The sequence below is a fragment of the Pieris brassicae genome, chromosome 3, assembly GCF_905147105.1.
Source record: "Pieris brassicae chromosome 3, ilPieBrab1.1, whole genome shotgun sequence".
Taxonomy (NCBI): Eukaryota; Metazoa; Arthropoda; class Insecta; order Lepidoptera; family Pieridae; genus Pieris; species Pieris brassicae.
This window is the reverse complement of record NC_059667.1, coordinates 6,421,260-6,434,904: the sequence shown is the minus strand read 5'-3', so window position 1 is coordinate 6,434,904 and position 13,645 is coordinate 6,421,260. Positions and strand designations below refer to the sequence as shown.

The following is a 13,645-nucleotide window of genomic DNA, read 5'->3' as shown; positions in this document are numbered from 1 at the left end:
TTTATTAGAGCAGGCCATGTCCTTGAAATCTAACCATAATTTGAAGGGGTTGAGGTCCGGGCAAGATGAGCGCCAGTCAGCTCTTATAAAGTCCGGAATGCTTGACCAGGTGCAGAATCCTGCTGGAAAGTTCACAGTATATTTATAATACGCGACAGAGCGAGAAACTTCACGTCCCGCGATAAGATTTTTTGTTTCCTAATGGGGTTTCGAGGAATTCTCGCTTTAACAGCACTAAAAGTCTTTATAGTTCTAACAGCACGCGGCCCCGATCTTTTCTGATCTTCGACAGACGAAGTACAATATACGAACATACGGCTGACACCAAGCTTTTGAAGTGTCTGGAGCATGACCGTCGGTCATTAGCCATTTTGAGCAAAGCGATCATATTGCAATTTGATAATGAATATGAAAAAATATGTCAAATGGCGCAAAATCGGACTAGAGTTTTTTTAATTATTTGCTTGTTCCAAATTCAAAATAATTAAAAAGAAACGTTTTTATGTAACAGTATTTATAGACAGACTAGTTACATAGGTCCCAACATATGAAATTGGCATTTTGTATAGGAACAAAAAGTATCTGAATATAATATATTTAATTAATTAAAATCACTTTTGCCATCGTATAGGTTGTACATCGAACCCTTTACTAAAAGAAGACGGTTTCGACTGCATTATATCATAAATTCTAGGGTAATTCATTGTATTTATTCATTGTATCTTCTATAGTCTGTGTAATTCGCGTTAAGTAATCGTTGGTACATACAACAGTAAGTCGAGCATGTTCATAAAACTAACTGGTTCTTGCTACATTACCTTGCTTCATTATGTTGTCTTTACATTGAGTAAATGTTTGTGGGTTAGTTATATTGAAATCGGATAGCATGACTCAGTTATAAAAAAGTTCGCAATTTACATGGTTTTGCATGTCACATAACTATATTTTCTAATCGCTTTCGAATCTCTATGGTCATTACATAAAACTTAATAAAACCATTTGCAACTTATGAATGAAATAATGTAATACTAAATTTTGTATGTTAATTTTGTGTTCTTATTTAAAGTCTGATATAATAGTGAAATATACTTGTCGTGCAGTACATTATTATATATTTATGTATATACACATTAAATTTGTTTCTGACACAATAGTTTTACATGACCTCTAAGTTTAGTCAAATATAATTTAAGTTAGAGTAAAATTTTAATTTGTGTACAACCTACGATATATTTTTAGGTTAAGTATTTCTCTATATATAAAACTCTCGGGTCACGATGTTTTTTCCCATACTCCTCCGAAACTGCTCGACCGATGGTTATGATTTTTTTTCTGCATATTCAGTAAGTCTGTGAATCGGCTTCTATCTATCTTTCAAACCCCTAGGTAATAAGGGGTGGCCACCCCAAAAAAAAAATCCGAGTCAGCTAGTAAATTATAATATCACTGTGCTAATTCTCTATGGAATGTACAATAATAATATTCTTTACCTATTATAATTATTCAAAATTGATAAATAGAGAATTCACTCGAGCAGTATTTACTCGACATAAAATAATATCCTACACTTAGAATTAGGATTTTCTCCCGAACTATTAAATTTACATATTCCATTCGTGTCTAAAAGGTTTGCAAACAATTATGATCTGTAATTAAATATAATTAAAAAGAGAATTACTTAAAATATAGTTCCTTGTGGAGGCGTCAGAGATTCGTGCTCTCGCATCGTTTCCCCGCTTAGAGCTTTGGTTGTCTGTTAGCGTCTGAATTATGCAAACACTAATTCTGCAATATTGCTTTTATACCATCTACATTTTTTGCAATTATACAATTTTCACGTTTTACAGTATATTTCATAACATCGCCTATAAAATCTTCGTGAAGATAACATTAATTGTTATCTTATTATATATATCTTGTTATCTAAAATTACAATAATTGTAATTTTAGACTAATGGAATGTTTGTGCTTACAATATTTTCTTTTTTTGCCAACAATGCAAAGGTAAGGCCAAAAGTATTATGTAGTAGTGAATGATGATGAATGCTTATAGTGAATAGTATATGGTTATTATACCTAATATATTTATATATATTAATTATATAAAAAAATACTTACCAACTCTTACTTCAACAAGTCATGTATGCCATCAAGTTTTCATTTTCTCCTATTATTTATGTTTGTGTACTCTAACACAAGGACTACGCGGAAATTAAATCCTTGGGAAAAATATCTACCGAAAAAGTACTTGTACTGAGATTTTGGTAGTTCATTAGTTTTCGGTATCTTGGCTTCCCAAACAAAAAACCGTAAGAACATTCTTTCTTCAATATAAATAAGCAACAATAAATTCATGCAAATATGTTCATGATTTTTGGTCTCTTTTTAAACGCTAAAAATTATTTATTATTTAGACAAGTTTTAAAAGGTTTCCAGTTTCGTTTGTTGTTTATTTCTACGTTTTTGTCCAATAAAAATGACAACCGTACATCACGTAGTAAATTTAGCACACAGCTGTATTTGAAATGAGATGTCTTCTGACTCTTATTACCATCGTATTACACTTTGTGATTACGAGCCGTGATTTTATATTCTGTTATAATGTTAATTTCAAATTGCAAATTCACGTAAATTATATACATCATCAAAGCATTACTGTTGATTACTGCAGTATCCTAACGTGAATAGTTTAAGAAAACTAGCTTCACTAACATCCTAATAGTGGGCTTTTTAGTGTTACAGTGAGATATAGGTTTTTAAAATAGTATTTCGTATACTGTGGCATTGTTTTTTATTGAATTTTAAATTTAAATACATGTAATTAATATCGTGTGTCGTGTTAAATACTATGTTTATAATTACTTTTCACAATATTAAAAAAAAATATCATTATTATACATATAAAGGATAAATTTATTCAAAGTTATTAATATAATTTAAAAGTTATTCCCATCGTCTTTGACTGGCCCTTTTGCCGCACATCTGGATGTTGGAGAGTTTAACACGTTATCCGGTTTCAAACATAGAATATTTTTTTATAATTTACATTAATTAAATAAATAATATAAAGACAAACCGGTGCGTAAAATTGAGTAACGCGTGCTTTTTTCCCTTGCGGTCGTAAGTCGGCGCGCCTCGCAATCTTACGCAATTCGCCATTTCACAAGTAATCCGTGAAAGTGAGCAATTCATTTCACTCATACACCTGTTGGCCCTATTTTTACACACACATACGAAAACTTGTTTAACAAGAAATAACACAAATTCCTTATTGTAAGTTAATATTTCATAAAATGTTATGAGAAATTATGTCATAAAAATGTTATAATGGATCTTGTTTGAGATCCAAATTATACTGCGCATAACTTTCGCTATATTAGCGGTCGTTATTATTTTCGCAACATCCAGTATCGCAATAAACAATATAGAGTCAGCAAGTCACCAAAAACGACTAGGCTTAGATACTACATCTTTATAGAATGCTGAACCATGATCCGCGGTTTCACTCGGGTAGATACCGATCTCGCGGTAGTGGAAAGTCTACTAAGTCATAAAAGTTTTATTTTATTTAGTTTTCTTAGTTTTTAATTACTTTCTTTCCGATAATTAGAATCACACTTACATTCATAATCTAATCAATAATAGATCAACAGATTTTACTTAACAACGAATATAACTAACTAGTCTGGCTATAAAACTTTTCTTCAACTTTTTATTTATTTTGCATTTGGAACACGTAAATTATTTAAAAAACTTATTTCGATTTTGCGCCATTACACATATTTTTCCAGACACTTCAAAAGCTTGGTATCAGCCGTATGTTCGTATATCGTACTATAAACAGATACGATAACACCGTCTGTCGAAGATCAGAAATGACCAGGACGGCTGCGTGCCGTTACAACTACAAAGGTTGTGAATGCTCTTAAAGCCAGAATTCATCGAAACCCCATTAGGAAACAAAAAATCTTGTCGCGAGACATGAAGATTCCTGCTAAGACACTGTCGCGTATTATAAAACAAGACATGAAGCTATGTGCTTATCTTCGATATACAGGACATGCCCTAAATCAATATTTGCAATTTAGGGAAGAGATCAAAACGCCTTCCGTCGCCATACTCAGATGAAAAGCACAGAAATATCCTTTTTACCGATGAAATAATTTTAACGATTGAACAATGCTCACAGTTCTAAAGAAGCTGCTCAAGTGGTCGGAAAGGTACACCGTGGTCATCATGCTGCCTCAGTTATGGTTTGGTGGGGCGTGTCTTATCAAGGAGTCATAAAACTAAACTTTTGTAAAAAGGAATTGAAAACTTCAGCCAAAGTGTATCAAGATAACTTTGGATCACGTTGTGAAACCTCTCACTTTAAAAAAATATACCGACCGGACTTTCCAGCAGGATTCTGCACCTGGTCACAAGGCACGAACTACCCACGCCTGGCTTGAAACTAACGTTCCGAACTTTATAAGGGCTGAAGACTGGCGCTCATCTAGCCCAGACCTCAACCTTTTAGACTTCAAATTATGATCAGTTATAGAGGGCAAGGCTTGCTCTAAACGACACGGCGGCATTGAGTCTCTTAAATAAATAACCTTTGGAGCAAGCAGTGGCGAAATTTCCCTTGGTGCAAACTTTTTTTATTTTTTGCTGAGACTTAAATATGTGTAGTATGTGTGTGTGTAGGTATACATTTTAATAATATTACATTATTTCATTTAAAAAAATGCACACATACCTACATATAAAATTGCCCACAGGTAAAACACACTTTTGTAGATATGGATACATATCATAAATAGTTTCCACAGCGCATGCGATCACAGATTTTTATGGATAATAATTGGTTCACACCTTGGTTTATAATATTGCATTTTTAATAGGGATCCCTATTTTTTGAAAATTTAATATAGTCAGTGAGTAAAGATGCACCCTTCTAACGGTGAAACAAATGAGGTCCAGTCGTTTTTTTGTAAAAATCAACGGTGTATCAGGCACAGAAGACTATTCACCTAATTGTCTATTAAGATAATTCATCATAAATAGATAACACTGGCTGTAGGGCCGTTGTTTTTTTTTAATTAATTAATTATTAAATGTATTGAAACATTTACTTTTTATTTGTATAGACACATGTATTTTTATTAATTATTGTTTTGTACGGTACTTGTGACATCCACTGCAACTAAGAGGAAAATTTCAAGTTATTTTTTAGGCTTATCTTTTTATTTACTTATTGTACAGAATAATACAATCAAAATCATATTTTCAATTACATTTGAAATTTTGTAGTAATCTAACATAATCTAAAAATAATTCTCTATCCTTAGATATTAATTTACTAATCCTTCAAGATGCTAAAAATCTTCTATGAAATATTTTGGATTAATTAAAAGAAATGATAGATTTATTATCATTATTTAATCTTTTGTTTTTATATAGTACTATTCGTATAATAGACATACGAAACATACCCCTCAACAATTTCAGTAATTAAGTTAATTAAAATTTAGTACGAAATTTTCCACAGAACATTGATATAATGTCGGTAATTAGTAACATAGGAAAACCTAACTAATAAACCAGGCACATGTATCTACGGATGTGTTGCAAAGGAAGTTGAAAGAGTATTCACTTTTGTAATCAACGAAGAGTGTTCCAATTGGTCTTTCGAAATGTATATTGTGCGTTCATTTGTTTTTCAACTTCTAGTTAGGTTAAATGTACACACTTCGTGGCCAAAATAAAAGTAACACATATTTGTGTTATTACACAAAGCATAAAAATTACAAGGGACGCAACGGACGGCCTTATCGCTAATAAGCAATCTAAACGCTAGTAAGAGAAAAACTAAAAAAGAAAAAAAAATGAGTGCAAGAAGAGCACAACCAAATGTAATATAAAAGTAAAAATATATAACCTTAATCTAAAGCAATACAAAAAAATTATCTATTGTATATTATGTAAATATTATTTAATTTTCTGTATACTAAAATTAATAATGACACTAAAAATATGATTCAAAAAGGACGTGTTCAGAGGTATGCGTTTGTTAAATACCTATGTCAAGATCACAGTGAATCTACTTAATACGAACGTAGTAATTGCTAGCAAATTGGCTAGCGTAAACGATGTAATAATTTTAGTTTCGTATAAAATCCCTTCTAATCTAGCGAGTATAGGAAAAGCCTGACCTGAGAGGAACAGACACTTACGCAAAGTGGGACGCTGACCGGCCATGACTGACACATTCGTTGGTCACGGTGGGCGAACGTACGAAAATAATAATTTTATTGTTTATATTGGTTAACAATTAACATTTTCCGAGTAATTATTTCTTTGTGTATATTTAATATATTGAATTCTTACCCACAGTTACTCACCGTTCATAGTATTTGCATAGATTCAAGGTTAGCAAAGCTTAAATATATATTAGAAGTAACTTTTAATTTTTTCCTACGTTGTGCTTCAGCGATCAGGCGCAGTTTACTGTTGTATAGAAAATTTTGGTTCATCTACATAATAATTTAGAACACATACATCAATCAATTATCACAGTACAAAAAAAACGCATACGAGCGGCTGTATCGTTAATATCTAACTCTATCTGTACATAGGCTGCATACACTGTGGTGATAGAACAAAATTCGCACCTGAGTGTGGACCCATGTCAGGTTGACTTTGACAAGGGTTTAACTATGATTAGGGCCTGTAAGAAACAAGCGGAAGAATATTACAGAAGTATCATAACTATACATGATGCGTCATACTATTCTTAGTAATAATTTAATTAATTATAATTATTAGTTACCTAGTAGGCAAAGCATATGGTTTCACACTTCAGGAATGTGCAGCAGTTTTCTTACGTCGTAAATATTTAACCACCTGACGCTACAGAAGGCAGACGTGAGACTGTGTGCACCTAAGAAGAAAAATGATAACCCCTTTAGACGTGTAGTAGTATCTATATTAATAAATTATTTTATTTGAGGTTTTGAGTTTCCTAAGAAATATTCCTAAATCGGAACAATTGAGATTAATTTTGGTATAGCTATATATATTTTTAAGAAAATATTTCCACACCTATAAGTAGATCTAAACAGCGTAGGTGGTGCCTGAGAGTGTCCACAGATACCTAAGGTCATACAATAGATTAAAGACTTTTAACTATATTAAAAATAACACAGAAGAGATACGATGTAGCGGCAAGTTCCATGATTGTATTTCAAGGATTACGCGATTAAAATTGCGGCGGATTAGACGAAATGCGGTCTGAGAAAGGGTAATCCTGTGTTGTTGACGTTAGAACGTCTAAAACTTTTATGTTTGAAATAATGGATTCAAAGGTAATGTTTAGTAAGTAAGTTTAATGGAGTTTAGATAAATGGTATCGTTGACTAGATTTTCGATAATTGACTATTATTTAATTTATTTTAATATAGTATTTTATTTATAAAGTATCAAAAGAAACTGACAACTGAAATAGTCAAACTATCCAAATACAAACTCGCAAATTACATAAAAATTACACTAACCAAATTGCATGTCGAATCAACAGGGACCTTCCCTTATTATACCTTATGTTGACATGACTTTGAGGTTACCAAAACTAACACAGACACTGCACTATCATAACAACTCTCAAATACATGCGGAATCACACCCATTCACACACTCACACATTCACTCATACTACATGTCTCATAAGATATAGTCGTAACACTAAAATTACATTTTTAAACCAACTGCTATAAACTGTACCATGTACCACAGAATAATTGCTATCTAGTTACACACAACACAGCGGTTCCCTGGTGTGGGTACTAGCGATTTTGTCACAACCCTTTTGTCGTAAATAAAGTTTTTATTATTAATATTTATCATGAATTTAGTTACCGCAAATGTCTCATGCAAGCATGGCCACGGGTACACTCAGTCATTGGAACGAAAATTGTGATTACATAAGGCGTTTAATTGAGTAATTTTTCATTTTAGATTAAAATAGTTTCGCTATCTAATTACAATTTTTAACATTCTTTAAAGAAGTCTTTCGGGTAGTGATAATACAATCAGGTAAAGGTGATTTATAAAAAATATATTATTCCAAATCGTGAAGATTTTTTCTTACTGGAAAGTTATAAACGTAAGCCTTGACACCTTTTCTTAATTGAATTACATAATACAATTGCACTGCGTATACGCATCGCTGATAAAAATCTTACATTCGTCTATGATGTAAACGCATTTGTACTTGGTATAATAGAAATATTGTTGTATAATACTTTCAAAGAATGAACTATACTTTTTATTGGATGGATGAAGCACAGTTTATACTTTATTTTAAAGATACAATATTCCTGTTTCACTTTCATTATTTAATTATAGTACAAATATGAAAAGTAACTTTAATGATACCAAAGAGAATTTTCCCTATTGACAGGCGCCATCTATTGATACAGAGACGACATCAATTTTCTTTAAATTTGCAGTACACAACCCGTTTATATTTAAATGCATGTATTTGATAATGAATATATTAGATACATTTTTAATTTATCTCAATTCCAACCTACATTATAACATGAATATCACGAAAATTCCGTAAACTGATTTATTAAAGCCCGTTAATGTAGAGCTTTTAGTGTACAACGCTGTATTTACCTTACATCCGTTTCAGTTCAAAGTGGGTAAATTATATTAGTGAGAACGGAAAAACATACCACAAAACTCAGTGATTTCCGAACGAGTAGAACTGCGATTTTCAATAAATATAAGAAATCGCCTTGTCACATGACTTGTAAAGTGCACTTAACAACTCTAAGTAAATAACTTTATTTATTGCTTTTACTCGTATTATGATCATTTCCGATATTCGGATAAGGAAGATTGACGTAAACCTTTGCTAATGCAGGTTAAAGACTTTTATGTATTGTTAAAATCGTAGCGCGTTTAATGATTGGATTTTATGTATCCCAGATGTTTTGCGTACGTTCACAGTGTAAATTAAGTTCTCGGAGGAGGAGGATTGACTTCATTAACAATTTAAAACGATATAACTGTAAAATTATGGTATCACAATACACGCTTATGTTTATTTTCATTCACATGTATTATAGGTACTCCAATAAACCAAAAATCCAATGTAATATATTACTTTCATCACTCATCATTTCGTCAAAGCCTCGCAGAAGTTTAATATAGAATCAATGAATTATGAATAAAACATCCAGCGTCATCCTTATTAAAACGGAGACCTTAAAATCATTTTTCATTTGTCGGAACGGGGGTAATCATGAAAAGATTAAGTGAGATAATATATCACAGAGCTTAATAAATGCAAATTGTAATACGAGGGTAGGATTGAGGGCGTTTTTTTTAAATTCCAGTGACGCTATACCTTATAGGTCTGGGTCTCAGTTTTGTATATTATTTGTTTTTCTTCTTTACTGGTCTTTTGTGCCTGACATACCGCCGCCTCTTTGCGTCTAAGGCATGCCGGTTTCCTGTGAAAACCTTCGCTGTATGAGATGGTTTTAAATGCACTCATAGACAGAGTATCCATTAGTGCACAGCTGAGGTTCAAAACTACGGCCTCAGACGCTGAAGCCACTAGACCAACACTGATAACGATGCAAGTATATAAAAATGGCAAAAACCTTTGGTATCTGCCTCAGGTACACTCGCGTATACAGCTAGACCAGTATACAGATTATAAAAAAGTAGTATTATTTCATCACCAGTCCAAAAAGTTACCTCGCTGTTTTATTTGTACTGCGACTCAAATCTCAGGAATTACGATTAAAATGCAACATTTTATATACCTTCAATATCAGCCAATGATTAACACGAGCTTTATCTAATATGAATAGTTCTCGCTATTTAACAAGCTGGAATGTTTCAGCCTTCATCGTGTCTTATTGATTAAGTCTGGAATTCTAATACCTTACAGAATCGGATTTCGTTTATCTCAGAACTTTCTCTTGAACGACAATAATGACTTTGAAAACGAAAAGATGATAGAATATATTTAAATAATCAAAGTATATGTACCTTGCACTTTTGCCATCATATAGGTAGTTCATTGATCCCAGTTCATAAATTGAATTTGGAATTCCCAACCAAAGTGGCCAGTACTACAAAACGTCAATTTCATATGTAAAGAATATTATAATATTAATATTAACTCATTCACTATCACCTAAATAAGGGCGAGTATTACCATCTATTGTAATGGAGAAAAAAAACATCTGTCTGAAATTAATCTAATTATTTATTTTTAACTGTCTTCAATAATCTCATAAGAAGATTTAAGTTTACAAAACGCCATATCGAAATAGTAATTCATGTGTCTGTACAAACAAATACGTAATCACACTTTTTAAACTGATTTAATAACAAAATGAGAATACCTTTTCAGTCCCTTGTGTAACCAGACCAGATAGATACACAGAATTTTTTATGAGACATTTCCCTTCATTTACATAGACCTCTACTGAGATTCACGAATACTATATTCTTAAGGCATTTATATTTATTGCTGCGGAATTTAACGTTTTTAATGCTAGCGCGACGTTTTCTGCTTGTAAAATGTAAGCCTATATTTTATATATAATATACTTCGCATTTGTTAGATTATACCTAAGAGATTATGCCTCATCTTAAAACTGTTTCAGCAATACTATAAGAGGTACTTTTGTAATTACTTACAATAAATTACTGTTGTAACATGCCTTTTTTCAACCCTGAATCCTGAGTCCCTCGCCAGCTGTACATAAATGGACATAAAGCTCAGAAGGCTTATCACCTACTTCTACTTACCTATAAAGAAAATGATAAATACAATAAATGCGGATATCTTAGGGAAATTCCCGTAAAACCTTGTGGCCAGTAGAGGTATATAAGTTACATATGCAATACTTCTTCTTTCTTCTTACCCGCTCTACGCCCTTGACTTGCGAACTGGTTGTAAATGTAAATTTAGAATTAATTTAACTTCTTTATAACGTTCATAGGTGTACTTGTTTACCTATATGAATAAAGATATTTTGAGTTTGAGTTTAATAAGTAGTACATAGAAAGAAAGTCCATTGGTGTACAGTCGGGACCGCACCTACTATCTCACGAATGAGAGTCACGAAGGAGAGACTGTTTGTTTCCATTATAAATAAGTTAATAAGTCTGGTTGAGTTGTACAATTGTGTAATAGGTACGTTTAAATTAACAATGATGTTATAATATATCAGTATACTTTCTGTCTTAAAACGAATGGTCAATTCATAAAATATTCACATGTCTACACTTTTGACAGTGGAGGAACCGTTACGAAATAAGTACTGAGCTGGACACCCAGTGGAAGTAGTTTAGTTGCGCCTATAATATTTTACTTAGCAACTACGAAAACTATTGTTTTTAAAAAGAACAATTACGTAGCTAAACTAGCTGAAGGTCCTTATTCTGAAAATATCTACAACGGCCACCGAACTTAGCTTAACACCGAATTACTAGGTTCGTCATATAGATTACTGCACACACAATAACTTGTGCACATGTCTTGGAGCGAGATTGTTAATATTTTAAACTTTGGCTTGATATATTTCTAAATTTTATGAATTCATAAGAAGTAGTTTGAATAACGGAGAGGAAATAGGACATTGATTATTTTCCTTATTAAAATCGATCCTGATGATAATTCCGGAGTAAAATAAAATAGTGTACATAGAACCTACTTACAAAGTCCAATAATAAACCTCAGCCGATAGAAATAATACCTTTTCCTATAAGATATTCTAGTATTTTCTGCAAGGTATTATTTAAGTTGGTGAAGGTAAACTTCTGTTTACTTACACTGTACTAGATTTAGTAAATCAAGTATTATTACATAGAAAATGCGCTTATGTAATTAAGTATTATTCGTGTCGAGGCTATCTACATTTACATATGACGATTTAGAAGTGTCCTTATATATTAATATTAAATTGCATTTGTGCAGCTTATTACTATAATTACTTACATTGACTGCATCGCCTTTAGGGCTTTCGAGAATACATATATCTTATTATAATGATTTATTATAATATGCTTTGTATATTAAATTACCTCATTTATTATGCATGGTTATTTAACCTATAGATTATTTTTATTCTAGCTCCATGAAACAGATATGCATTTTTATGTATCTGCTATGATAATGTCATTTATATATGATAGACGTATTACAGCTGAATCTGGATTATTAAAGATATTTTCTTAAAATCAACATTCTGATCCGAAACCTTTGACGTTACTTCCTTGAAAATATTAGAAATTTCATTTATAATCTTCGAAATTGCTAATTGTTTGGTGTTCTTTTTAAAGCTCCAACACTGGAGCTTTCAATTAGATATTGAGAAGAAAAGTTAATGCTAACTACATCTCATTTATCCAAATTTGTTAAACACAGATAACAGAGAAAGCGCCGACTTGCTTCTAAATCTTATCGAGAGTTTTGATTTTGCATTAGCAACTATTAATATAGCCTATGACTATTAATATTAATGCGGATTGATATACTGACACTCCTCTGTATTATAAACGAATTAACCACCAATTCACCAATTTGATGTAAATCTTTGTTTGTTTATTATAGCAAACTTTTGAGTAATGACAAAATGTACCTGAATATAATATTTTTTACAAACAATTGAAAAGAATCTAATTCTAAACACGATTCCACAATAAACTTAAAGCTTTGTTTCAAAATACTACAAGCTGAACAAAAGTTTCAAGAACGTCAGATAAATAGAGGCTGTCAAATGGCGAGAGGCGTTTGCTGGTAGATAAAAGGACTATTCAAGCGTGTCTATTTCTTTCATTTCGATCAGAATAGAAAGAAGTACGCTTTAACATTCAGATAAAGAAGTACTCGTGATTGTCATTACATGTTTGAAAAACTTTCAAGATTGCAATATCAACAAAGGTAAGCTACCTTTGGGATAATTATTTCCGAACATTGTGAGCTGTAGTGACCATCAAGCGAAAGCAGGGCTTGGATAGTGATTAACTAGGCTATATCGGAAGCTGGAGACGTACAATATAGCTAGATTTTTACTTTCCTTCAGATGCTTAGCTGCAGTTTTGAAAATTAAAATGTCTCGTTTCAGTATACGATGCATCAGGCCAGTACAGCCCAAACATTCTCTTCGGCAACGAGTACTGGCTGGGGTCGCAAAACGCTTGTTACGACCTCCAACTCAAGGAGTACTACGACCAAGTGCCACCATTCCCCACCACCTTCTACGTGGCCAAGATCAACTTGACTGTCGATGGAGATCATATACCAATGGCAAGTATTATAATATTTTAGAAACTGTATATAGTTTAATTATTTATTTTAAAAAAATACCCAAAAACAGTGTCAAATGTCCGTGCATTGTTGTAACAGAACACAGAAACATCATTATAATATAACATCATCATTATCAAAAAAGGTACTTAATCTGTCAAAAAATATTTAATTGATTATATGACGTGTTTGTTAGACCACTGGTAATTTATTGAATTCTGGCGGAAACTAAATAAATTCCGTTCAATATCTATGCAAAAACGATTGATAACTTGTCTTATTCTGGCACTTATAACTTATAAAAAACTGACGTAGTTATTA

The 13,645-nt window shown here is 32.0% G+C and overlaps 1 protein-coding gene across 1 annotated transcript in view; it reads left to right on the top strand.

Annotated features, from left to right (window-relative positions):
• The window catches only part of LOC123707367 (nose resistant to fluoxetine protein 6-like), a 63,782-nt gene that overhangs the window by 18,989 nt on the left and 31,148 nt on the right, over positions 1 to 13,645 (top strand). Inside the window, exon 3 of the mRNA XM_045657368.1 lies at positions 13,143 to 13,324. Within this exon, the coding sequence (XP_045513324.1) occupies positions 13,143 to 13,324 (182 nt within the window). The remainder of the gene's footprint in view (positions 1 to 13,142; positions 13,325 to 13,645) is intronic.